Below are 24,259 nucleotides of genomic sequence, written 5' to 3'. Positions count from 1 at the left end.
CCCCCGCCACACCCCCCACGTCCCGCCCCCCCCATGTCACACCCCCCCCCGTGACGTCACGGCCCAGGGCTCCTCGGGGCCCGTTCGCCGCCGCCGAGCTCGCAGGGTGCGGGGGGGGGTCCTTGGGGGGAGGGCACTGGGGGGGGCCCCCTGGGGGCCCCCTGGGGGCCCCCGAGGTCCTTTGGGACCCCCAGGTTCAGCCCCCCAACCCCCCGCAGCCCCCCCATGGCGCTCCGCCTCGCCGCCCGGTTCCGGCGCCCGGCCCTGAGCGGCGTCCGCTGGGGGGGCTCGGCCCCCCCCACGCGTGGTGAGTGGGGCGGGGGGGGGCCCACGCGTGGGGCTGGGCTGGGCTGGGCTGGAGGGGGGGGCAGAGCTCAGCCCACGCGGGGGGCTCCCGTGGGTGGGTGGGTGGGTGAGGGGGGGTCGGGGGGGGGGCAGCACCCACGCGGGGGGGTGGTCACGCGTGGGGTGCCCCCCCCCCCCCCCCAGCTGCCTTCGACTGGCGGGACCCGCTGGGGCTGGAGGAGCTGCTGGGCCCCGAGGAGCGGCTGCTGCGCGACGCCGCCCGCCGCTACAGCCAGGAGCGCCTGGCCCCCCGCGTGCTGCTCGCCAACCGGCACGAGGGTAACGGGACCCCCCCCGGGACCCCCCCCCGGGACGATGTTCCCTCCGTGACGCCCCCCGAGCGTTAATACGCAGCCTGATGTGCTCCCTCGGCACCCCCAAATAACCCCCCCAACCCCAACCCCCCCCCCAATACATCCCAGGACCCTCAGACCCCCCCCCCAATAACCTCCACCCCCCCCCCCAGGCCCCCCCCAATAACCTCCACCTCCCCAAATACCCCCCAGCACCCTCAGCTCCCCCCCAATACCCCCCAAATACCCCCAGACCCCCCCCAAATACCCCTCCAAATACCCCCAGACCCCCCCAAATACCCCCCAGCACCCTCAGACCCCCCCCAATACCCCCCAAATACCCCCAGATCCCCCCCAAATACCCCTCCAAATACCCCCAGACCCCCCCAAATACCCCCCAGCATCCTCAGACCCCCCCCAATACCCCCCAAATACCCCCAGACCCCCCCCAAATATCCCCCCAAATATGCCCAGACCCCCCAAATACCCCTCAGCTCCCCCCCAATACCCCTCCAAATACTCCCCAGACCCCCCCCAAATACCCTCAGCTCCCCCCAAATACCCTCAGCTCCCCCCAAATACCCCCAGAGCCCCCCCAAATACCCCCCAGCACCCTCAGACCCCCCCCAATACCCCCTGATACCCCCAGCCCCCCCAAATGCCCCCCGACACCCCCCCAACACCTCCTGATACCCCCCCGCATCCAACAGGGGGGGCAGCAGGGGGAGGAGCCCCCCCAGCCAAGGGGGTCCCCACTGCCCCCCCCCCCCCCTCCAGCTCAGCCCCCCCTCTGCTTCCCCCCCCCCCCCAAAAAAACAGTCTTTGACCGGGAGATCGTGACCGAGATGGGAGCCCTGGGGCTGCTGGGCCCCACCATCCAAGGTGAGGGGGGGGCGCGGGGGGGTCTGCGGCCCCCCCAGGAGGGCGGGGGTCCAGGAGTTTTTGGGGGGGGGGTCAAGGGTGGCATTGGGGGGGGTGTTGGGACCCCCCCCCCCCGGGGTCTTGGGAGGCTTTGCAGGGAGCTAGGGTGGCCCCAGGAGAAATGGAGGGGGTCTGGGGGGGGGGATTTGGTGTCCTTGAGGGGCTGGGGGGGGGACTTGGGGGGGGCTGGGGTCCCCTGGGGGCTTCAGGGGGTTGGGGGGGGGTCTCCAGGTGGGAGGGGGATGTGTTGGGCCCCCCCCCCCGGGGGGTTCTGGGAGGCTTTGGAGGGATCTGGGGTGGCCCCAGGAGAAATGGGAGGGGTTTTTTTTGGGGGGGGTTGGGGGGGCTGATGTCCTTTTGGGGTTGGGGGCTTCAGGGCGTTTTGGGGGTGGTCTCCAGGTGGGAGGGGGACACGTTGGCCCCCCCCCCCCCCGAGGGTCCTGGGAGGGACAGGATGGGAACGAGGGGGTTGGGGTCGGGGGACGGGGACGGGGACGGGGTCAGGGACGGGGTCAGGGTCGGGCTCTGTCCTCCCTGGGGTGGGTCGGGGGGGGGGGGGGGGGGGGGCGGCAGCGAGTGGGGTCCTTCTGAAAATGGGGGGGGGGGGGGTCCTGCAGCACCGTTGCCCCCCCCCCCCCCCCCCGCAGGTTACGGCTGCGCCGGGACCACCTCGGTGGGCTACGGGCTGGTGGCGCGGGAGCTGGAGCGGGTGGACAGCGCGTACCGCTCGGTGCTGAGCGTGCAGTCCTCCCTCGTCATGCACCCCATCCTCGCCTACGGCACCCCCGCCCAGCGCGACCGCTTCCTGCCCCCCCTGGGTGAGCCGGGGGGCGGGGGGGGGGGTTGGGGAGCCCCCCGCCCCCCCTCCTCGCTGACACCCCCCTCCCCTTCCAACCAGCGCGGGGGGAGCTGCTGGGCTGCTTCGGGCTGACGGAGCCCAACCACGGCAGCGACCCCGGGGGCATGGAGACGCGGGCGCGCTACGACGCCGCCACCAAGAGCTACCGCCTGCGCGGCTCCAAGACGTGGTGAGACCCAAAAACCGCCCCGGGGGGGGGGCAGCCCCACGCCCAGAGCCCCCCAAACCCTTTGTTCACCCCCCCAACACCTTTTTTTCCAACCCCTTTTCCCTCCCCCAACCCCCTTTTTCCCCCCCAACCCCATTTTCCAACCCCTTTTCTCCCCCAACCCCTTTTTTCCAACCCTTTTCCCACCCGTGACCCCTTTTTTCCCCACCCGTGACCCACTTTTTCCCCCCTCTAACCCCCTTTTTTCTCCCCCGACCCCCTTTTCCAACTCTTTTTCCCCCTCCCAAACCCCCTAACCCCGTTTTTTTTCCCACTGCAAACCCCTTTTTTCTCCCCCAACACGATTTTCCAACCCCTTTTTCCCCCCATCCCCTTTTTTCCAACCCTTTTTTCCCCCGTATCCCCCTTTTTTCCCCCCCAAACCCCTCTTTTTTTCCCTTGTAACCCCCTTTCCCCCCCATCCCCTTTTTTCCAACCTTTTTCCCCCCGTAACCCTCTTTTCCCCCCCAAACCCCTCTTTTTTTCCCCCATAACCCCCTTTTTCCCCCCACAAACCCCTCTTTTTTTCCCCTGTAACCCCGTTTCCTCCCCCATCCCCTTTTTTTCCAACCTTTTTCCCCCTATAACCCCCTTTTTCCCCCCGTAACCCCCTTTTCCCCCCCCAAACCCCTCTTTTTCCCCCCCCCGTAACCCTCTTTCCCCCCCCCCGACCCCTTATTTCCCCCCCCAGGATCACCAACGCGCCGGTGGCCGACGTGTGCGTGGTGTGGGCGGTGTGCGAGGAGGACGGGCAGATCCGCGGCTTCCTGCTGGAGCGGGGCATGGCGGGGCTCAGCACCCCCAAAATCGATGGCAAGTTCTCGCTGCGCGCCTCCGCCACCGGCATGATCCTGATGGACGACGTCGAGGTGCCCGAGGAGAACCTGCTGCCCCACGCCACCGGCCTGGCCGTAAGCTTTTTTTTTGGGGGGGGGGGGACACGCTGGGGGGGTGCTGAGCGGGTGCTGAGCCCCCCCCCGCCGATTGTTCCCCCCCCCAAAGGGTCCCTTTGGGTGCCTGACCCACGCTCGCTACGGCATCGCCTGGGGCGCGCTGGGCGCCGCCGAGGCGTGCCTGGAGACGGCGCGGCAGTACGTCCTCGACAGGTAACGCGCTGCCGGCCCCCCCCGGCGCCCCTAAATCCCGCGGGGACCCCCCCACGTGCCCCCCCCCCCCCGTTTTGTCGTGCAGGAGGCAGTTCGGGGCACCCCTGGCCCGTAACCAGCTGGTGCAGAAGAAGCTGGCGGACATGGTGACCGAGATCGCCCTGGGGCTGCAGGCCTGCCTGCGCCTCGGCCGCCTCAAGGACGAGGGCAGGTGGGGGCCGGGGGCGAGGCGCGCCCCCAAATCGGGGTGGGGGGGCCCCCGGGGGGGCAGGGGTTTGAGCGTCGGCGTCCCCACCCCCCCCCCAGGGCGGCCCCCGAGCTGGTGTCGATGCTGAAGCGCAACTCGTGCGGCAAGGCGCTGGAGGTCGCCCGGCAGGCGCGCGACATGCTGGGGGGCAACGGGGTGAGCGACGAGTTCCACGTCATCCGCCACCTCCTGAACCTCGAGGCCGTCAACACCTACGAAGGTAGAGCCGGGGGGGGCCGCGGGGACACCCCCCCGTCACCGCCGGGCGCCCCCGGACCCCGCCGCTCCTCCCGCCCGCAGGCACGCACGACATCCACGCGCTGATCTTGGGCAGAGCCATCACGGGGCTCCAGGCCTTCGCCGCCGGCAAGGCAGAGCGGCGCGGCTAGGCGCCGGGGCGTGCGGTGTGGCGCGGCGCGGCCGGCGCCTCGGACTTGAGGGACTCAGGGCGCTGCTCAGGGCGCTGCGCCGCTCGGACCCGGTGGCGCCGAGCGGCCCCGGTGGCACCGACAGGACCCGGTGGCACCGCCCGGCCCCGGCAGCTCGGTTCTACCTCGGTGACCCCCCCCCCGGTGCCTTCCCCGTCCGCGCGGCGCCGCCAGCCGCCCCAATAAAGGCTGGAGAAGCTGCCCCGCGCCAGCCTGTTCGTCAGCGCCGCGCTCATCAGCGGTAATTAAGACCCCCTGGGCGCAGTTCGAGTGCCGGGACGGGGCCCCGTGTCCGCACGAGGCGGGCTGTGCCGAGGCGAGGCCCTTCGGAGGAACCTTCCGGAGCCTGTTTGGGGTCTTTTGTTCTTTTTGTTTTAATTGTGTTAAAAACCGAACACCAACAGCCCGCGGAAAAGGCGATTTCGGGCTGATATTCCTCATTTCTCTGCCCGCGAAGGAGCAGCTGGCCCGGCGCGGCCGTAACGCCCCCGCTGCTGGGGCTGGGGGCTGCGTGTGGGGGGCTCCCCGCGGGCTCGGGGGGCTCCCCAGGGGCTCGGGGGGCCCCGCTCACGCCTCGGGCTGCAGGCACAGGTCCTTGTAGGCGGCCTCCACGGTGCGGCAGACCTGCTGCAGCTCGTCCTCGGCCTGCCGCACGCGCTCCATCACCTCGGCCAGCTCGTGCAGGCGCTCCTGGATCTGCTCGTTGTGCAGGCTGTAGAGCTGGAAGAGCTGCTCCTCCAGCTGCTCGGCCAGGTCGGACACCTTCCAGGAAAAAAAAAAGGGGGGGCGGGGTGGGGGGGAAAATAAAAATCGGGCCACTGGGGACAGGGGGCGGAGGCGCTGGCAGCGCCGCAGGCACAGCCGGCCCCGTCCCCGGGGGGGTGGCAGCTGCGGCCGCCGCGCTGGCACAGCTCCCGGCCCCGCTTGGCCGGCGCCGCCGCCAGCTGCGCCCACGGTAGCCGGAGCACCGGCCGCGGTAGCCACCGAGCGCGGGGTCCCCCCAGCCGCAGCTGCCGGGGCCTGGCTGCCATCTGCGCGCGGGGGGCGCAGGCGGCCCGGAGCCCCCCCCCCCGTTCCCACCCCCCCGTCCGCGGGGATGGCAGAGGGAGCAAAGTCCGGCGCGGCACGCGGCCAAGCAAGGACACCGAGGACAGGCAGCAGCAGCGCGGGGACGGGGACGGGGGGCGGGCGGCGTCCCCTCCGCCCCCTAAAGCAGATCTGGAGGCAGCTGCAGCCGCCCCGGAGGGGCCGGGCCCCCCCCCGCCGGTGCAGCCGCACACCAGGCTCTGCAGCTGGCGCCGGCGCCTCGCGGGACGCCGCCCGTCCGCAGCACCTCCTCTCGCCGTCCCCACGACTTAATTCGGGCGGAATAACGCAATTAAACGCGGCGAGCAGGCGCTGGGCAGCCGCGCGCCCCCCCCCCCCCCCACGCACCTTCAGCAGCAGGCTCTCGCGGAAGCCGCTCATCACGGTGTGGTCCTCCTTGCGGCTCTCGTTCACCCTGTCGATGAGGCGCTGCGCTCGCTGCCGCAGGTCGCCCACGCTAGAGTCCAGCGCCGCGAAGTAGCGGGAGGCCTGGCCGTCCAGAGCCCCCGAGCCCAGCGGGGGGCCGGCGGCTGGCGGCTCCGTCCTCGGCCCAAACACAGCACCCGCGGGTCAGGGGCGAAGGCAGAGCCATGGCCAAAGCCAGCCTCAGCGGGGCCGTTTGGGGAAGCAAAGGCAGGCAGAGCTCGAGGAAACCCCGGCTGCACGGCCAACAGTAAATGAGTCTAATTCCCAGGGAGCTAATTCACCCCAGCGGCTCCTGCGGTGGCTCTCACTAAGGCAGCGAGTGACTTTGCCCGGGCTGGGGGGCACTCGTGGCGTTTGCCAGGGCAGTGACAGGCGCGCCCCAACCCGCACTGGCAAGCAGGGGGCAGGGGGAGCATGGAAACGGCCGATTTGCCCAATCCTGCCCTGCACCGAGCAGCAAGGCAGGCGCTGGGGCTGGGCTTCCCCAAACCGTTTCCCCCTTTGAGGCGTGCATCCACGCCGCAGCGCAACGGGCCCCGCTATCAGAAGCGAGCTGGCCAGCCGGTTATGTTAATTAGGAAAGACGACGTTATTAAAGGAGGAAATCTCACTAACGGACACGGTGCCCTGTGAGTTATCAGATTTGGGCCCCGTGGTGTCACCGAGCTCAGCCTGCCCCTGCCGCTCTGCCTGAAGGGTTGTCATTCCTGACACGCAGCACCTTTTTTCCCCTGATTTAGGTTAAAATCAGGAGCCCCCTGGCAGGTGCAAAGCTTCCTACCTCGAGGGGTCCTCGCCAGGGTTTTCGTCTCTGCCCAAACCGGTGAAGAAGGAGCTGTTGCTCTGCATCTCCTCCGGCTCCAGCTCCGGGTCCTCATGCTCCTGATGTGCCATGGTGGCCTGGTGGGGTGGCAGGGAGACATCAGCCTGCGGTGGGCATGGGGTGATGTCCCCATGTCCCCATCCTGTCCCCATGTCCCCATATCCCCATCCTGTCCCCACGTCCCCATCCCATCCCCATGTCCCCATCCCATCCCCATGTCCCCATCCCACCCCTATATCCCCATCCCATCCCTATGTCCCCATTCTGTCCCCATCCCATCCCCACGTCCCCATTCCATCCCTATATCCCCATCCCATCCCCATATCCCCATCCCATTCCCACGTCCCCATTCCATCCCCATATCCCCATCCCATCCCCATGTCCCCATCCCGTCCCCACGTCCCCATCCCATCCCCACGTCCCCATCCCATCCCTATGTCCCCATTCTGTCCCCACGTCCCCATCCCATCCCCACGTCCCCATCCCATCCCTATGTCCCCATTCTGTCCCCACGTCCCCATCCCATCCCCATGTCCCCATCCCATCCCCATGTCCCCATCCCACCCCTATATCCCCATCCCGTCCCTATGTCCCCATTCTGTCCCCACGTCCCCATCCCATCCCCACGTCCCCATCCCATCCCCACGTCCCCATCCTGTCCCCACGTCCCCATCCCATCCCCATGTCCCCATCCCATCCCCATGTCCCCATCCCACCCCTATATCCCCATCCCATCCCTATGTCCCCATTCTGTCCCCATCCCATCCCCACGTCCCCATTCCATCCCTATATCCCCATCCCATCCCCACGTCCCCATCCCATCCCTATGTCCCCATTCCATCCCCATGTCCCCATCCCATCCCCATGTCCCCATCCCACCCCTATATCCCCATCCCGTCCCTATGTCCCCATTCTGTCCCCACGTCCCCATCCCATCCCCGTACGGACGGGGCTGCTCCCACCTTGGTCTGAACCCACGCCTCCGCAGCCAAGCTCCTCAGCAGCCTGCAGGGAATACATTTGGGAATGTCCAGTTAGCCATAATATTGTGGGTTATTAATAATAATAACTAAACCGGGGGACAAGCGGAGGTGGGCTCCTGGCCCAGAGACCCCCTGGTTCTCCCCCCTCGATAAAAATGGCTCTTTTTGGAGGGGGGAGGCCACACCACCCAGCAGAGCTCCCGATTTTACACTTTTCCAAAGGGTTAAAGCGTTAAACGAGACATTTGAAGCACTGAGCCCAAAATTAAGTAGCAGAAGACGAACAAACAGGTGTTTCTGGAAACTTCTGGTGAGTTTTAGCCAACATGGCAGTGGTTTTTTTTGCACATTCTCACAGACTCCACGCTCCACACCCCACGAAGCCTGACGTACACAGGCACCACCGTTGGGCACAGAAGGGCCCAGTCAAGCACTGGGACAGCACTGGGATGGCCCCGGGGCACGGCACCAGCACGGCAGCTGGGATGGCAGCAGGGGCTGTGGGGGAGCCATGAGGTGAGCAGGGCCCCCCCAGAGGGGCCTGGATCAAGGGCCTTTGTGGCCAGCCTGGCGTTGGGCTCACAGGAACAGGCGCCAGGGTGGAAAAAGGGGGCCCCAAGAGCAGCGACCCCACGCGGGGAACCACCAGGGCCCGGTTCCTGGCCCCGGTTCCTCACCCTGTGCCGCCTCCCCCGCCATTTTCCCCCCGCGGCCTCGCTGAGGAGAGCACGGTGGGCGGGTCGGCGGCGGGCGGCTGGTGACGGGCACCCGCGCCGGCCAATCAGCGCCCGTCTCTGCCGCGGGCTGGCCAATGGGCGGCCGAGAGGAAAAGAGGCGGGAAGGGCCGCGCTGTGAGGAGAGGGAAGAGCCGCCATTACGGTGTGAGGGGAGATGAGGCGTGAGTAGGTCCAGGTGGCGTTTTGGGGCGGGGATCGTGGCCGAGGGGCTCAGGAGGGCTGCTGCCGGTCTCCTCCAGGACTTTCCAGGCTCCTCCGCTGATTCGGGGTGTTGTTTTGCAGGTGGGTGCTGCTGGTGCCCAGCCAAAAGCACGGACAGATCTAGCGTGATGTGCTGAGGGAGCTTGGGGCACTCGCACCCCTCTGTGCCGCTGCCACCACGATGCTCCAGTGCCAACGCGGTAAGCCCCAGCACAGCCCCCAGGACGTGAATGCAGCCTGCTCATGAGGAACTCCAGCTCCTGGGCTGCCCCAAGGCCCCCATCCCTCCCCCAGGCTCACCGCAGCAGCCGGGCTCTGCACCACGAGTACCTCACGGGTGCAGCAACCATGTGTTGGGCTGCGGAAAGGTGAGGAGGGCTCCTTCCCCCCCAAAACCCCCTCCCAACCATTCTATCACAATAAAACCTTCTCTCAGCCCTCACCCCACGCGTGGTCGCTGCCCCCAGCACACTCAGAGGCACCCGGCTGGGCAAAGGAGGTTTATTGGGGCTGGTTTTTATGGCAGCGGCGATAAATAGGGTTCTAGACGTCGAGGCGGCACAAGGGGCTGTCGTAGACCATCTGCAGGTTGACCCGGTGCCCCACCAGCTCGCGGATGTTGTTGATGCCGTATTTGATCATGGTGGGGCTGCAGCAGGATGGGGGGGGGTCAGCAGGGCCGGGCTGGGCCCTCCCTGCCCCGGGGGGGGGCCCTGGCTGCCCCTCGACTCACCGCTCCAGCGAGAGCCCCCAGGCGATGACGGAGACGTTCTCGGGCAGCCCCATGGGCAGCAGCATCTCGGGGCGGAAGACCCCCGAGTTCCCCACCTCCACCCACTTCTTCAGGCCTACAGAGCGAGAAGGGGGGGCCCCCACCCCACAGGGCGTGAGATGGGGGGGGGCGTCCACCTACGGGGCACCCCACAGAACCCCCCGCACACTTTGCAGAGGGTCACAGGCTCCTCAGGGGTGCCCCCAGCCCCACAGGAGAGGGAGAGGTTAAGCTGATCCCCAAATTCCACAGAGAATGAGGCTGAGCCGACCCCCCCGCCTAAAAAAAAACCCACACAGAGCCCCCCCCACGCCTCGCAGGGATCCCGCAGGAGCCCCTCACCCTCGTGGTAGCTGAACACCTCCATGCTGGGCTCTGTGTAGGGGTTATAGGCCGGCTTGAAACGCAGCTTGGTGATGCCTGGGGGGGAAGAGGGGTGTCAGGGGGGTGCCCCAGCCCCCTGCCCTTGCCCCGGTGACCCCCCCCCCGAGCCCCCCCCGTACCCAGCTTGGTGAAGAACTGCCGGAGGGTGCCCATGAGGTGGCCCAGGGTGAGCCCGCGGTCGGCCACCACCCCCTCCACCTGGTGGAACTCGGCCAGGTGGGTGGCGTCCAGGCTCTCGTTGCGGAACACGCGGTCGATGGAGAAGTACTTCACGGGGGTGAACTTATCCTGGAAAAAAAATGGGGGGGGGGGGGGGGTCAGGCAATGCCCCCCCACGCTCCTTTTTCCGCCCCCTCCCTAAAACCCGGCCCACCTGGCAGGCCAGGTGGTAGAGCGCGCGGGCGCTGGCGGACGTGGTGTGCGTGCGCAGCAGGTTCTTCCGTGCCTCCTCCACCTTCCACTCGTATTTGTACCTGGGGGGGGGGCTTAGCTCGGTCCCAGCACTACGGGGGAGGTGCGGGGGGGGGCGGCAGAGCCCCCCCAAACCCACCCCGCTCACCCCTGCGAGCCGTAGCCTCCCTGCGAGTGCACCTTCTTCACCTTGGCCATGTAGCTGGCGGGCAGCTCGGGGGCTTCAGCGGGGTCTGTGGGGGGAAAAGGGGGGGGTCAGCGGGGATTTGGGAGGCACGGGGTGGGTGTGGGGGGGGCAGCGGGGATTCGGGCCCCCCCCGCACACCCTGCAGGAAGAAGGTGTCGTGCTGGTCCCGCGCCGGGTGCTGCTGGGGCTGGAAGAGGGCGTCGAAGTTCCAGAAAGAACTCTCCACAAAATTGTCGGTGGGCATCTCCGTGAACCTGGGGGGGGGCTGCGGCGTCACTCGGGGGGGGGCTGCGCTGTCGTAGCCCCCCCCCCCCCGTGTGTTATTCCCCCTCCCCACTCACCCCATCTCCAGGAAGATCTGGCGGAGCTGGGAGCGCACCTTGAGCAGGGGGTGGAGGTGGCCGCAGGCGGGCGGCAGCCCCAGCGCCGAGAAGTTGTAGGGCTTGAAGGGGAGCTGGCGCCACGAGCCCCTGCGGGGGGGGGGCAGGGGGGGGGTTATAGGGTCATTCGGGGAGGGGGGGGCACGGTTGGGGCCCCCCCCCGTGCCCCCAGACTCACGTCGCGATCATCTCCGGCGTCAGGTCGGTCTCCTGCCGCGTCACCGCCGTGCTGAAGGCGCTGCCCTTGCGGATCCAGTAGGACTTGAGGGTGCTGGGGGGGGCAATAGGGTTTTTTGGGGGGGGGAATAGGGTTTTTTTTTTTTGGGGGGGGGGATATGGGGTTTGGGGGGGGGGATGCGGGGTCTGCCCGTGCCCCCGCTCACACTTCGAGCAGCAGCTTCCTCCTCTTGAGGTCGTTGCGCTCGCGCTCGGGCAGGCCGGCGGCGTCGCCCTGCTGCACCCTCCGCAGGCTCTCCTGCACCGCGTCCTGCACCGCCTCCACCTGCGGGGACGGACAGACGGACGGACGGACCGGTGGGTGGCCCCCAGCCCCCCCCCCGGGTGTGGGGGGGGGACACAAACCGGGGCCGCGTGGGGCCGGGGACACTCACGGCGCGGAAGACGCGGGGGCCGCCGGGCGCCGCCTTGTCGAGGCGCAGCCACTTGTTGGCCATGGCCTTGCTGAAGCCCACCTGGGCACCGGGCAGCTTCTGCGGGGGGGGGGGGACACCGGGGGGGGCGGTGAGGACCCCCGGGAACCCCCCCGGGACCCCCCCCCATACCTGTAGCCCCCCCCCCGCTCACCATGGCGTCGCTCTGGGGCAGCCCGTCGGCGGGGAGGCTGCGGAAGAGCCGCACCTCGGGGCTGCCGTCCCGCAGCACCTCCGCGCCCTCGGCGCTCAGCTCCCAGCGCGTGGCCGCCCGCGCCTCCGCCTCGATCACCTGTGGGCGGCACCGGGAATGGCACCGGCATCGGCACCGGGAGCACCGGCACCGGGAACAGGACCGGGAGCGGCACTGGGATTAGCACCGGCACCGGGAATAGGACTGGGAATGGCACCAGGATCGGCACCGGGACTGAGAATGGGTCCCGGATCGGCACCGGGATTAGCACCGGGACCGGGAATAGCACCGGAATCACCGGGATCGGCACCGGGACTAGGACCAGGAATGGCACTGGTATCGGCACCGGGTCCACCAGGATCAGCGCTGGGACCGAAATGGCACCGGCATTGGCACCCGGACTGGTATTGGCACCGGGAATGGCACCGGGACCGGGACCGGGATTAGCACCAGGGTCAGCGGCACCGGGAATAGCAGCGGCAGCGTGGTCAGTAGGGGGACCGGGACCAGGACTGGCACCGGGAAGAGGACCGGCATCAGGACCGGGAAGGGGACCGGGATCGGCACCGGGAATAGCACCGGGACCGGGGTCAGTGGCACCGGGAATGGCACCGGGACCGGGGTCAGTGGCACCGGGAATAGCATCAGCACCAGGACGGGAACAGGCACCCGGCCCGGGATCGCCGGCACCGGGCCCCGACCCCCGCGGGACGCGGCGCCCCCACCTCTCCGAGCGCCTGCAGGCTCTTGACGGCGCCCACCAGCGTCTGGTGGTCGAGGCCGAGCGCGGCGGCCGCCTCCAGGCTGCAGAGGCCGCCCCCGGGCCCCGGCGGCTCCCGCTCCAGCCGCTGCAGCAGCAGCTCCGCCACGCTCGGCGACATCGCGGCGGCCGGAAGCGCTCCCGCCGCCACCCGGAAGCGTTCCCCCCATGCCTCGTGTGGGCGCCGCCATCTTGAGTGCGGCGGGAGGGAGGCGCCATCTTGGGAGTGGCGGGGCAGCCTGGGGGCCGCGGGGAGGCGGAGGCCGCGAGGCGTGGCGGGAGGGGCTGTGACGTTATGAGGGTGGAGAGTGACGTCACGAGGTTAAAAGTGACGTCATGGGAGCTAGCTGACATCACAACACAGCGGGGATCCCCGGGCCTGTTACCATGACAACAGCCCCCCCTTACAGGCTGTTGCCATGGCAACGCCCCCGGGACCCCACCACCGCCCCCATCGGGGGGGGGGGGGGGGGCTCGCCCCACCCTGCACATGCCCGGTGCGACATGCGACATGACGTCACCGCGCGACATGACGTCATCACTGATTGCATCACGGCTCCAATTTGGACCTTAAGCCCCGCAGGCCGGCTGGGGGCACCCCTTGGGTTCCCCCCCCGTGCACCGTCGCGGTGCTATTATGGGATGCCGGCGCCCCCCCCCCCCCCCCCCACGTGGTCCGCAGGTGGCCAGGCCCTCCCCCCCCAGCCACGTGACCGCGGCGACGCGCCCCGCGGAGGGAGGGGGGAGCGCGGGGGGGGGCGTCTCCCTCCGAACGCGTGGTCGCTCCTCATTGGCCTCCCGGCTCAGCCAATAGGAAGCGGCCATCTGGGACGCCAACGTTCGGGGGCGCCGCCGCCGCCGGCCAGCGGGCTGTAGGCCAATGGTAGCGGGCGCCGCGAGGGCGCCGGCCAATGGGCAGCGTCCGGGGGCGGGCCGAGGGGCGGCGGGCGTATAAAAGGCGCCATCGCCGTCACCCCCCTCCGCAGTGCCGGGCTCCGCCGGGCCGGGAGGGAGGGTGCGCCCCGACTGGGCCGTGTGGGACCGCGCCGCCGCCATGAGCCGCCTCGGCCTCCCCCTCCTGCTCGCCGCCCTCCTGGCGCTGGCGGCGGCTGGGCCCACGGAGTTCTTCCGGGAGGAGTTCTCGGATGGAGGTGAGGGGGGGCGGGAGGGGAGGGGAGGGGAGGGGGCCCTGACGGGAGGGGAGGGGCGAGAGGGGAGGGGGCCCGGAGGGGAACGGGGGGGGAGAAAGGGGAGGGAGGGGGAGAAAGGGGAGGGAGGGGGGCCCTGAGGGGGGAGGAGCGAAAGGGGAGGGGAGGGAGATGGGGGGCGGCCAGGGAGGGGTCTCTGGGGTCCTGAGGGGGTCCGTGGAAAAAGGGGAAGGGGCTGCGGGGGGGCTTGAGGAGAAATGGGGGGGCTTGGAGGCCGCCCCGAGGCTGGGAGTTGGGCGCTGTGGTGGGGGGATGGCCTGGGTAAAAGGGGGGCTCGGGGGGAAGAGGTTTACATGGGCAGGGACTGGAGGGGATCAGGGTTATGGAAAGGTGGGAGGGATGGAGAGGTGGGGCTGCAGGGAGGCAGGTTGTACGGGGGGCGTGAGGGCCTCGGGGTTCTCCTGGTTTGGATGTTTTGGGGGGACGTGTTCCAGCTGGCCTCACCTGGGCTGGGGAGCGGGGGCCTGAGAGGGCTGCGGGGGCAAAGTGGCCCCCGTTCAGCCGCAGGGGACAAAGGGCCGGGGCCGAGGAGTGGCCCCGCGAGGGAAGGAGGCTGCTCAGTGGGGCAGAACCGCCCCGAGCAGGGTGTTCCCCCACGGGGGTGGCGTGGGATGGGAGCTGGCTCTCACTGTGGGTTCATTCTTGTCTGGAGCCCTAAATCCTGCTGCAGCCCTGCAGCAAGGGACAGCCCCGGAGCCTTATTTCTGCCTCCCCCAAGCTTCCAGCGAGGCAGGGGACACGGGGTCCCCTCCCTTATCGTTGTGGCTGCAGGTGGGCAGGCAGCAATCCTGACAGGCCGCTCTGGAGCGTGAAAAGCCAGCGCGGGGCTGTGCAGGTGGCCGGGAGCCGCCCCACTTCCGGCCCTGCGGGGAGGGGCAGAACCCATTTCCTTCTGCTGGGGGAGGACCGGAGCCGGGGCATGGGGTCTTCAGCGCTCCTCTCCTGCAGATGCCTGGACCCAGCGGTGGGTGGAATCCAAGCACAAGCCGGACTACGGGCGCTTCGTCCTGACTGCCGGGAAGTTCTACGGCGATGCTGAGAAGGATAAAGGTGGGCACGGACCCCAGGGGACAATTAATTAACAACTTGTGCTTGTTACAGCCTTGGCTGGGGGCTGCTGGGGGGGGCCGGTGCTGGTCAGGGCTCAGCATGGGTGGGTTTTGGTGCCCCGGCAGGGATCCAGACGAGCCAGGACGCGCGCTTCTACGCCCTCTCGTCCCGCTTCGAGCCCTTCAGCAACCGGGACAAGACGCTGGTGGTGCAGTTCACGGTGAAGCACGAGCAGAACATCGACTGTGGCGGTGGCTACGTCAAGCTCTTCCCGGCCGGCCTGAGCCAGGAGGACATGCACGGCGACTCGGAGTACAACATCATGTTCGGTGCGTTGCTGCCCCCCCGTGCTGCCCCCCGGCTGCCCCCCGGCAGCGGCAGGCTCGTTTCCCCCCCCCCATAACCCCTCTGTCCCCCCCCAGGCCCTGACATCTGCGGCCCCGGCACCAAGAAGGTGCACGTTATCTTCAACTACAAGGGCAAGAACGTTCTCATCAACAAGGACATCCGCTGCAAGGTGCGTGGGGGGGCGCGGGGCGGGGGCTCAGCCCCTCCCGGTGGTGCTGTGGGGAGGAGCCCGGCCCCGCTGAGCGCCCTCTCCCCCGCAGGACGACGAGTTCACCCACCTCTACACCCTCATCGTGCGCCCCGACAACACCTACGAGGTGAAGATCGACAACAGCAAGGTGGAGTCGGGGAGCCTGGAGGACGACTGGGACTTCCTGCCCCCCAAGAAGATCAAGGACCCCGAGGCCAAGAAGCCCGACGACTGGGATGAGCGGGCCAAGATCGACGACCCCGAGGACTCCAAGCCTGAGGTGGGGGGCGCCCGGGGGGCTGGGGGGAGACGTGGGAGGCCTATGGCAGAGCCCTGACCCCCCTCCCCGTTTTTGCCCCCCAGGACTGGGACAAGCCTGAGCACATCCCTGACCCCGACGCCAAGAAGCCGGAGGACTGGGACGAGGAGATGGACGGGAGTGGGAGCCCCCCGTCATCCAGAACCCCGAGTACAAGGTGAAGCCCGGCGCCCCCCGGGGGTCCCTGGGGAGCCAGGGTGGGGCCGTGCCCCTCTCAACATTGCCTATGACCCCCCCCCAGGGCGAGTGGAGGCCGCGGCAGATCGACAACCCCAACTACAAGGGGAAGTGGGTGCACCCCGAGATCGACAACCCCGAGTACACGCCCGACCCCAGCATCTACGCCTATGACAGCTTCGGTGTCATCGGCCTCGACCTGTGGCAGGTGGGAGGAGGGGCTGGGGCTGGGGGTGCCCCCCGTGGCTTTCTGGGGGTCCTCTCAATCCCCACAACACCCCGGGGGTCCCGCTGAGCTCCCCCTGCTCTGCCCTAGGTGAAATCGGGCACTATCTTCGACAACTTCCTCATCACGGATGACGAGAAGTTTGCTGAGGAGTTCGGCAACGACACCTGGGGGGCCACCAAGGTACGGGGGGGGATGCACACACAAGGAGCCGGCTTCCCCCCATGTCCCGGGTGCGTTGGGGGTGCCACGGTGCCCCCCCCGTGTCCCCGCCTTGGGGTGCTGTGCTGACCCCCCCGCGCCCCGCAGGAGGCGGAGAGGAAGATGAAGGAGCAGCAGGACGAGGAGCAGCGGAAGAAGCAGGAGGAGGAGGACAAGCAGCGCAAGGAGGAGGAGGGGGATGAGGAGGGGGACGCGGATGACGATGAGGAGGATGATGATGAAGACGAGGAGGCGGAGAAGGAGGAGGACGCGGGGGCGGCCCCCAAGGATGAGCTGTGAGGGGTGGGAGGCCCCGGTCCCGCCGCACCGGGCCCCGCCGGGGCAGCGCCCCGACCCCGCGGGGAGCGAGCGTAATGTCTCTGTGAGACCTGGACTTCGGTTTTTTAACGGGCGGCCCCTCCCGGCCCGGGGGGAGGGGGCGGCGCCGGGGCCGCCCGGGGGGGCGCGGGGCGAGGACTCAGGAACGGCACCGGGCCCGGTACCGGGGGGGGGAGGGTTGGGGACGCGGCCCCGGTGCCGGGGGGGAGGGCTTGGAGGGGGTTGGGGGTGGGGTGGGGGCGCCCCCCGCGCCCGTCGGTGGCCGCGCTGCGGTTTGTGTTAAATTAAAGCTCGTCCCGGCCCCTCCGCCTCGCCTCCGCTCTGTCCGCCCGCGCCATCTTCCCCGCGCGCCGCCATTTTGTGCGCGCCGCGCGTCACGTGACCGCGCCGCCGCCACCACCCCGTCACGTGACGGCGGCGGCCGCGCGGGGGGGAGGGGGGAGCGGCGGCGTGACGCAAGTTCCGGCCGCGCGTCACGTGAGGCGGAAGCGGCGGGGCGCCTAAGATGGCGGCGGCGTGAGTTGCATGTTGTGGGGCCGCCGGGAGGAGCCGCCGCCGCCGCCGCCATGGCGGTGACCGTGACGCTGAAGACGCTGCAGCAGCAGACCTTCAAGATCCGCATGGAGCCGCACGAGACGGTGCGGGGGGGGGGCGGCCCCGGGGAGGGGGAGGGGCAGGCCCGGGAGGGGGGGAGGAGCGGGGCGGGGGGGGGTTGGGGGCGCCCCCCCCCCCCGCTGTGGTACGACCCGGGGCGGGGGGGGACGGGATTCGGTTTGGGGGGAGGCTCGGGGTCACCCCATGGATGCAGGGGGCGGGCGGGGGGTGCAGCCCCCCCCCCCAACGGTGCAGCCCTCCCCTCCTTCCCCTCCCCCTCTGGTATACCCCCCTCTCTTCCCCCCCCAGTGGTGCGGCCCCCCCGCATCCTGCGGCCCCCCCAGCCCCCCGAAATGGGGCAGGCCTCCTCCCCCCCCTCCCCCTCCTCCCTTTCCATCCCCCCCCAACCCCCCTTCCTCCCCCCGGCGTCGCCCCCAAAATGGGGGAGTCCCAGCCCCCCTCTTTCCCCCCCCCAAAATGGGGCAATCCCAGTCCCTCCTCCCCCCGGCATCGCCCCCCCCAAGCGGTGCAGTCCAAGCCCCCCTTGCCTCCCCCCCCCCCCAAGGGGCCGTGGTTTTAGGGCCGGGGGGGCCCCGCGGAGCCCTGTGGGGCTGGGGGAGCTCGGGGCAGCCCCCCCCCGGTGGTTGCCGCCCACAAGGACGTGCCCCCCCCTTCGCTTTTGGGGGGCAATCTTCTGCTTTTAGGTCACCCCTCGCTTTTGGGGTGATTTTTCCCTTTTGGGGTTTCTCTGCTTTTGGGATCATTTCCCCCTCTTGGAGCGCCCCTGCTTTTGGGGTGAGCCTCCTCCGTTTGGGGTAATCTCCTTTAGGGATGTCCCTGTTTTTTGGGGTGCACTTGCTTTTGGGGTGATCCTTCTCTATTTGGGGTGATCTACCCCTTTTTGTGTGTCTCTACTTTTGAGGCGGCCTCCCTCTTTAGGGATGTTCCTGATTTTAGGGTGACGCTCCTCAGTTTGGGGTGATTTTCCTCTTTTGGAGTGCCCCTGCTTTTGGGGTGATGCTCCTCCATTTGGGGTGATTTTCCTGTTTTGGGGTACCCTTGCTTTTTGGGGGTAATCCCCCTCTTTTGGGGGTAATCCTCCTCTTTTGGGGTGTTCCTCCTCCGTATAGAGTGATGTCCCCCTTTAGGGCTGCCCCCCTCCTTTTGGGGTGTCCCTGCTTCTGGGGTGACTTTCTTTTTTTGGGTTGCCCTCCTCCTTTTGGGGTACCCCTCCGTTTCGGGTTGCCTTCCCCCTTCCGCAGTGCCCCCCCCTTCTGCGGTGACCCCCCCTTTGCCCCCCCCCAGGTGCGGGCGCTGAAGGAGAAGATCGAGGCGGAGAAGGGCAGCGACGCCTTCCCCGTGGCGGGCCAGAAGCTGATCTACGCGGGCAAGATCCTGAGCGACGAGGTGCCCATCCGCGAGTACCGCATCGACGAGAAGAACTTCGTCGTCGTCATGGTCACCAAGGTGCCCCCCCCCCCCCAAATCCCCCCCTTGACCCCCCCCAACCCCCCCCAAATCCCCCCCTTGACCCCCCCCGACCCCCCCCATCCCCAAACCCCCCCGCTCACCCCCCCCTCCCGCAGGCCAAAGCCGCCGCGCTGGGCACCGCAGCGCCCGAAGCCGCTGCAGCTGCCGCCGCCGCCTCGGACCCCCCCCCGGCGCCGGGGCCCCCCCCGGCTGCTGACGCCGTCCCCCCCCCCGCCGCCAGCGGCCCCCAGCGAGGAGCCGGCCCCCCAGGACCTCCCCCCGCTCACAGCGGCGGAGCCCGCAGCGGGGTAAGGAGGAGGGGGTCGTTTGTAACGGGGGGGGGGGGGTGGTGTTAAATTTGTTTGCCCCCTCCCCTCGTTGTTAGCTGGGGGGTTTTGGGGTCAAGCAGAGGGGGGATTTTGGGGAGATTTAGGGGATTTGGGGGGGGCGAGAGCTGTATGAAGGGGGATTTGGGGTGTTATAGGGGAAGGGGGATGGGTGGGGGGGGTATGGAGGATTTTTTTTGGGGGGGGGGGGGGGGCTGGTGAGGTCTCTCGGACAGCCCCGCTGCCATGTCTCTCTCTTGAATTCGCAGCTCTGTTCCCCCCCCAGGTGGTGCGGGGCGCTCGGCCGACGCTGCCTCCACCCTCGGTGGGTGCTGGGGGGGGGGGGAGTGCGGGGGGGGGTCTGCAGGGGGATGGGGGGGTCGGGGGGGGGCTCCAGGAGCAGGGGAGCGCGAGGAGGGGTTTGGTAAGTGGGGGATGGGGGGGTGAGGAGGTGGGGGGGTGGGGGTGGGGAGGGTCTGAGAGGGTGGGGAGGGTCTGGGGGGGGCACGTTATGGGGGGGGTCAAAATAAGGGCAAGGAATTGGGGTCTTCTGGGGGGTGTTGGGGGGGGGGGAACGGAGCTGGGGGAGGATTTTTGGGTAGGGGTAGGGCGGTGCGGCTCTGGCCGAGGGTTTTGGGGAATGTGGGGGGGTGTCAGGGGGTGGCGCTGACCCTCCCCGCAGTGACGGGCTCGGAGTACGAGACGATGCTGACCGAGATCATGTCCATGGGCTACGAGCGCGAGCGGGTGGTGGCCGCGCTGCGCGCCAGCTACAACAACCCCCACCGCGCCGTCGAGTACCTGCTGACGGTGAGCGGGGGCCGGGGGGCTGCTGGGGGGGGCTACGGGGGGGTGCGGGACCCCCCCGACCTCCTCCTCACCCTCTGTGCCCCCCCCCCCCCCAGGGCATCCCCGGGAGCCCCGAGCCCGAGCGGCCGCCGGTGCAGGAGAGCCGCCCCCCGGAGCAGCCCCCGCCTGAAGGTCGGTGGGGGGCGGGGCCTCTGCGGGACACGCCCCTAGTGGGAGGGGTCAGGTGTGGCCACGCCCCCTGATGGGTGTGGGTGGGCGGAGCCAGGGGCGGGGCTTCTCCGTTTATGGGGTGGGGTTAGTGGGTGGGGGTGTGGCCTGGATGGAAGCTCCGCCCCCTCCTGGGGAAGCTCCGCCCCCCTCCCGAAGCTCCGCCCCCCTCCTTTGGGGTGGGCAGCTCATTGTGCAGGGGTGCGGCTTACCGCTGCCCCCACCCCTTTATGGGCGTGTCTCGGCTAAAGGGGGCGTGGTCGATGCTGGGGTGGACGTGGCCTGCACAGGCCCCGCCCCCACGCCCCGCCCCCTTGCCCCACCCCCCCAGGGGAGAACCCGCTGGAGTTCCTGCGGGAGCAGCCGCAGTTCCAGAACATGCGGCAGGTGATCCAGCAGAACCCGGCCCTGCTGCCCGCCCTGCTCCAGCAGCTGGGCCAGGAGAACCCCCAGCTCCTGCAGGTACCGTGCCCCCCGCCCCGGGACCCCCCCCAGACCCGCCCCCCAGGGACCCCCAGCTCACCCTGTCCTCCTCCCCCCCCCCCAGCAAATCAGCCAGCACCAGGAGCAGTTCATCCAGATGCTGAACGAGCCGCTGGGGGAGCTGGGCGACCTCGAGGGCGAGATGGGTGCCATCGGGGACGAGTCCCCGCAGATGAACTACATCCAAGTGACGCCTCAGGAAAAAGAAGCCATAGAAAGGGTAAGGGGGGCGCGGGGGGGGCGGGCATCAGTGGGGGGCAGGGCTAACGGGGGGCAGCCATCAGTAGGGGCCAGAGTTAACGGGGGGGAGCAGCCATCAGTAGGGGCCAGAGTTAATGGGGGGACAGCCATCAGTAGGGACCAGAGTTAACGGGGGGCAGCCATCAGTAGGGGCCAGAGTTAACGGGGGGCAGCCATCAGTAGGGGCCAGAGTTAACGGGGGAGCAGCCATCAGCAGGGGCCAGAGTTAACGCTGGGAGGGAGAGGGGAGGCTCCCAGTGGTTTTTGGAGCCCGACTTAGTGGCAATGGGGTACCGGGGAGCAGCGGTAGGAGCAGTAACAGGTACAATAATTAGCAGGAAAATGAATAATTGGTGAGAAACCCGATTTAAAGCGGGGTAACTGCTTCCCGGCCATCAGTAGGGACCAGGGTAAACACTCCGAAGCACAGCACAGGCTGGGCTGGGCCCTGTTGTAGTGTTGCCGTCCCACGGGGGCGAGCGGTAGCTCTGCGGGAGGGTGGGGGGGAGGCGGGGGCATCAGTAGGGCCCAGAGTGAACGCCCCCCCTCCCCCTTTGCGCCCCCCCCAGTTGAAGGCGCTGGGCTTCCCCGAGAGCCTGGTGATCCAGGCCTACTTCGCCTGCGAGAAGAACGAGAACCTGGCGGCCAACTTCCTGCTCAGCCAGAACTTCGACGACGACTGAGACCGACGCCGGGGGGGGGCCGGGAACCCCCCCACGCCCCCCCCAGGGGCTGCACAGCCTCGCCCCTGGGGGGGGGCCGCGGGGAGGGGCAAGGCCGGGACCCCCCCCTTGGGCCCCACCACGTCCCGAGGGAGGGGCAGCGATGGGTGCAGCCCCCCCCCCAGGGCCCGCTCCGGACAAACGCTTCCTCCCTGTGCCCCCCCCCCCCCCAAATTCCTCCCCCCCCTCCCCAAATTCCCCTCCCCCATTTGGCCCTGGGGGGGGAGGGCGGCCCCGCGGGAGATTAAAAAAAAAAAACAAAAAAAAACAGAACACAAAGGAAACAGCTCGGGGAAAGAGATTAAACGCAGAATTTTAAACCCGGCCCGCGTGCGAGCGCCCAGAGCTTTTGGGGGAAAAAGGAGAGATTTTGGGGAAAGGAGGCGGCCTCTTGGGGGAAGAACGGGGCCTTTTGGGGAAGGAACGAGGCCTTTTGGGTGTGCTTTGGGCTGAGGGGGGGCAGTCGGCCCAGCGCCCCCCGAGGGATTTTGGGGGGCACACCCCCATCCCGCTCCTGTTTTTTTTGGGGGGGGGGGTTGGGGTCTCCGTTTGGCGCTGCTACGGGGGGGCCTCTTCCGCCCCGGGAGCACCGGGGGGGCGTTGGGAGGCCGCGGCCTCGGCGGCGGCCAGGGCACTGCGTGCGGCCTCCTCACGCTCCTGCCGCCGCTGCCGCTTCTCGCGGCGCCGCTCCTCCCGCTCCAGGTCCTGCAGCAGCGCCTGCGCCCGGGGGTCTCCGGGCCGGGGGGGGGCCCCCAGGCGCGCCCCCGCCTCCGCCAGCAGCCGCTGCCGCCGGGCGGCCTCCCGCAGCCTCCGCTCCCGCGCCTCCGCCCGCTCCTGCCGCCAGGCCGCCACCGCCGCCGGCATCGCCGCCAGGCTCCGCGCCACCAGCCGCTGCCTGCGGGGACGGGACGGGACCGGGGGGGGGTCGGGGGGGACACCGGGACCTGCCCCCCCCCATACACACCCCCCGGCATCTGCCCCGCTGCTTCCTGACGGAACCCGAGGGGACTCCCGGTTGCCCCCCCCCCCCGGTCCCGTCTCCCCTCCCATCTGTCCCCGGTGTCGCCGCCCCCCCACCAGGTCCCAGCCCCCTCCGGTTCTCCCGGTACCCTCCCCCCATCCCTGGTCCCCCCCCACCAGTCCCAGCCCTCTGCGGTCCTCCCGGTGCCACCCCCGGCTCCCCCCCCTCCCCCCAATCCCCGGTATCCCCCCCCCTCCGGTCCCAGTCCTCTCCGGTTCTCCCGGTGCCCCCCCCCCAGTCTCCGGTTCTCCCGGTGCCCCTCCCCCATCCCCGGCCCCCCCAATCCCCGGTTCTCCCGGTGGCCCCCCCCTTCCCGCTATCCCCCAGCCCCGTCCCGGTCCCCACCTCTCCTCCCTCCGCCTCGCCTCCTCCCGCTCCCGCCGCTCCAGCTCCGCCTCCACGTCCCGCAGCGGCGGCTCCCACTCCCGCTCCTCCGCCTCCCGCTCCCGCAGCTCCCCGGGGCTGGGCCACAGCCGCTCCGGCGCGACCCCCGCCGCCTCCCCCAGCCTCCCGAAGCGCCGCGCCGCCGCCCGCTGCTCCTCGGCCCCCGGCGGCGGCGGCGGGGGAACCGCGCGGGGCCGCAGCGGAGGCGCCCGGTACGGCCGCACCGGGACCGCGGCCCGGGCCAGGCCCAGCGCCAGGCCCCGCAGAGTGGGCGCCGCCATCTTGTGCGGCGGGGCGGAAGTGGCGTCGGGCGGGAGGGAGAAGGGCGGAAGCGGGTGAAGGTGCGGGCGGAAGTGGGTGAAGGTGAGGGCGGAAGCGGGGCCGGGAGGTGGAGGGGGAGGGCAGGAAGCCGGGGGGAGGGGGTGAGGTGGAGAAGGGGGTGGTTGCAGGCCGGGGGGGGACACAATATTTGGGGTGACCCCGGGGAGGGGCGATATTTGCGGGGTGCCGCGGGGGGGGGGCGATATTTGGGGTGACCCGTGGGGGGGGGGGCAAAATTTGGGGGAGGGGCAATATATGGGGTGACGGGGGGGCGATATTTGGGGTGACCCGGGGGGGTGGCGAAATGGGGGGGGGGCAATATATGGGGTGACGGGGGGGAAATTTGGGGTGACCGGGGGGGGGGGGCGAAGATATTTGGGGTAGTGTTGGGGGGCCCCGATATTTGGGGTGACCGGGGGGGGCCCTCCCACACCGCCCCCAACGCGTGGGCCCCCCCTGGGGGGGTTGGGCTCAGGCTCCCCTCCCCCCCCGGCCCCCCCCCCGGGCCCTACAGCAGACGGGGGGGGGCGGGGCCACCCCCCCCCCTCCTTTGGCTCGAGCCGCGGGGCCGGGGGGGGGCCGGGGGGGCCCTAATGGCTTCCAGGCCTCGGCAGGCGGTGAAAAACCGCCGCTAACCGGAGCCAAAATCCCCTGAAATCGCCCCAAACCTCCCCCGGGCCTCCCCTGCCGTGGGGACCCGGCCCCCCCCCGCTCCCCCCCGCGGCCTCAGGTGTCGGGGGGGGGGGGGGGGGTGTGGGAGGGGCTGGAAGGCAGCCGGGTTTTGGGGCAGTTTTGCCCGATTTTGGGGCCTCTGCGGTTCCCGCGCCGCTGCCTTTGTTCTTCCGGTGGTTCTGCCCTGGGGGGGGCGTTTGTGCCCCCCCCCCCCGCCAGGTCCTTCCTGCCCAGCCGTGTGTGTCCTGGGGCTGGCAGGTGGCATGTCGCGACATATCGTGGCGTGTCATGACGTGTCGCGGCGTCACGACATATCGCAGCGTGTCCCAACATATTGCAGCGTGTCACGACGTCCTGGCGTGTCACGACATATCGCTGGTGTGTCACGATATATCATGGCGTGTCCCGACGTCGTGGTGTGTCGCGACGTATTGCAGCGTGTCGCAACGTATCGCATCGTTTCCTGACGTATCGTGGTGTGCCCCGACGTACCGCAGCACGTCACGACATCGTGGCATGTCCTGACGTATTGCGGCATGTCACGATGCGCG

General features: G+C 69.5%; 6 protein-coding genes and 1 long non-coding RNA gene across 7 annotated transcripts; 4 read left to right on the top strand and 3 right to left on the bottom strand.

Annotated features, from left to right (window-relative positions):
* Nucleotides 1-3: 3 nt before the first annotated feature.
* GCDH (glutaryl-CoA dehydrogenase) lies at nucleotides 4-4,609 on the top strand. The gene is made up of 11 exons (XM_080608627.1): nucleotides 4-106; nucleotides 219-307; nucleotides 490-624; nucleotides 1,458-1,520; nucleotides 2,207-2,377; nucleotides 2,458-2,587; nucleotides 3,318-3,537; nucleotides 3,629-3,732; nucleotides 3,818-3,943; nucleotides 4,039-4,199; nucleotides 4,280-4,609. Exons 2-11 carry the CDS (start codon nucleotides 226-228, stop codon nucleotides 4,366-4,368), a joined length of 1,281 nt encoding a protein of 426 aa, XP_080464753.1. The 5' UTR covers nucleotides 4-106; nucleotides 219-225; the 3' UTR covers nucleotides 4,369-4,609.
* Nucleotides 4,610-4,756: 147 nt separating this feature from the next.
* On the bottom strand, nucleotides 4,757-6,815 carry SYCE2 (synaptonemal complex central element protein 2). Its single transcript, XM_080608632.1, has 3 exons — nucleotides 6,702-6,815; nucleotides 5,842-6,044; nucleotides 4,757-5,169 (listed from the first exon to the last, which is right to left on the bottom strand). Exons 1-3 carry the CDS (start codon nucleotides 6,811-6,813, stop codon nucleotides 4,975-4,977), a joined length of 510 nt encoding a protein of 169 aa, XP_080464758.1. The 5' UTR covers nucleotides 6,814-6,815; the 3' UTR covers nucleotides 4,757-4,974.
* Nucleotides 6,038-9,072, top strand: LOC308186525. The gene is made up of 4 exons (XR_013944095.1): nucleotides 6,038-6,166; nucleotides 6,660-6,851; nucleotides 8,084-8,623; nucleotides 8,745-9,072. It is a non-coding gene; the product is annotated as an uncharacterized lncRNA (long non-coding RNA).
* A 78-nt stretch (nucleotides 9,073-9,150) lies between these two features.
* On the bottom strand, nucleotides 9,151-12,551 carry FARSA (phenylalanyl-tRNA synthetase subunit alpha). The gene is made up of 13 exons (XM_080608629.1): nucleotides 12,366-12,551; nucleotides 11,602-11,739; nucleotides 11,409-11,507; nucleotides 11,181-11,299; nucleotides 10,976-11,068; nucleotides 10,759-10,887; nucleotides 10,556-10,671; nucleotides 10,379-10,463; nucleotides 10,193-10,292; nucleotides 9,939-10,107; nucleotides 9,778-9,855; nucleotides 9,397-9,511; nucleotides 9,151-9,312 (listed from the first exon to the last, which is right to left on the bottom strand). The coding sequence occupies exons 1-13, from the start codon at nucleotides 12,519-12,521 to the stop codon at nucleotides 9,207-9,209; spliced, it is 1,503 nt and encodes a 500-aa protein (XP_080464755.1). The 5' UTR covers nucleotides 12,522-12,551; the 3' UTR covers nucleotides 9,151-9,206.
* An 822-nt stretch (nucleotides 12,552-13,373) lies between these two features.
* CALR (calreticulin) lies at nucleotides 13,374-16,764 on the top strand. The gene is given in 10 exon segments (XM_080608628.1): nucleotides 13,374-13,551; nucleotides 14,557-14,658; nucleotides 14,784-14,987; nucleotides 15,081-15,175; nucleotides 15,267-15,476; nucleotides 15,560-15,632; nucleotides 15,635-15,672; nucleotides 15,757-15,900; nucleotides 16,009-16,101; nucleotides 16,228-16,764. Coding segments are annotated over 10 exon segments (1,248 nt in total). The 5' UTR covers nucleotides 13,374-13,454; the 3' UTR covers nucleotides 16,420-16,764.
* A 153-nt stretch (nucleotides 16,765-16,917) lies between these two features.
* Nucleotides 16,918-21,635, top strand: RAD23A (RAD23 homolog A, nucleotide excision repair protein). Its single transcript, XM_080608630.1, is given in 10 exon segments — nucleotides 16,918-17,096; nucleotides 18,358-18,519; nucleotides 18,639-18,749; nucleotides 18,751-18,830; nucleotides 19,118-19,173; nucleotides 19,531-19,658; nucleotides 19,754-19,829; nucleotides 20,197-20,327; nucleotides 20,413-20,568; nucleotides 21,158-21,635. Coding segments are annotated over 10 exon segments (1,086 nt in total). The 5' UTR covers nucleotides 16,918-17,024; the 3' UTR covers nucleotides 21,272-21,635.
* Nucleotides 21,605-23,038, bottom strand: GADD45GIP1 (GADD45G interacting protein 1). Its single transcript, XM_080608631.1, has 2 exons — nucleotides 22,677-23,038; nucleotides 21,605-22,205 (listed from the first exon to the last, which is right to left on the bottom strand). The coding sequence occupies exons 1-2, from the start codon at nucleotides 22,994-22,996 to the stop codon at nucleotides 21,869-21,871; spliced, it is 657 nt and encodes a 218-aa protein (XP_080464757.1). The 5' UTR covers nucleotides 22,997-23,038; the 3' UTR covers nucleotides 21,605-21,868.
* Between the last annotated feature and the right edge of the window lie 1,221 nt (nucleotides 23,039-24,259).

This window comes from Anser brachyrhynchus (assembly GCF_964034855.1).
Source record: "Anser brachyrhynchus genome assembly, contig: SCAFFOLD_490, whole genome shotgun sequence".
Taxonomy (NCBI): Eukaryota; Metazoa; Chordata; class Aves; order Anseriformes; family Anatidae; genus Anser; species Anser brachyrhynchus.
The sequence above is the reverse complement of the archived record's forward strand: the minus strand, read 5'-3'. Positions and strand labels throughout refer to the sequence as shown.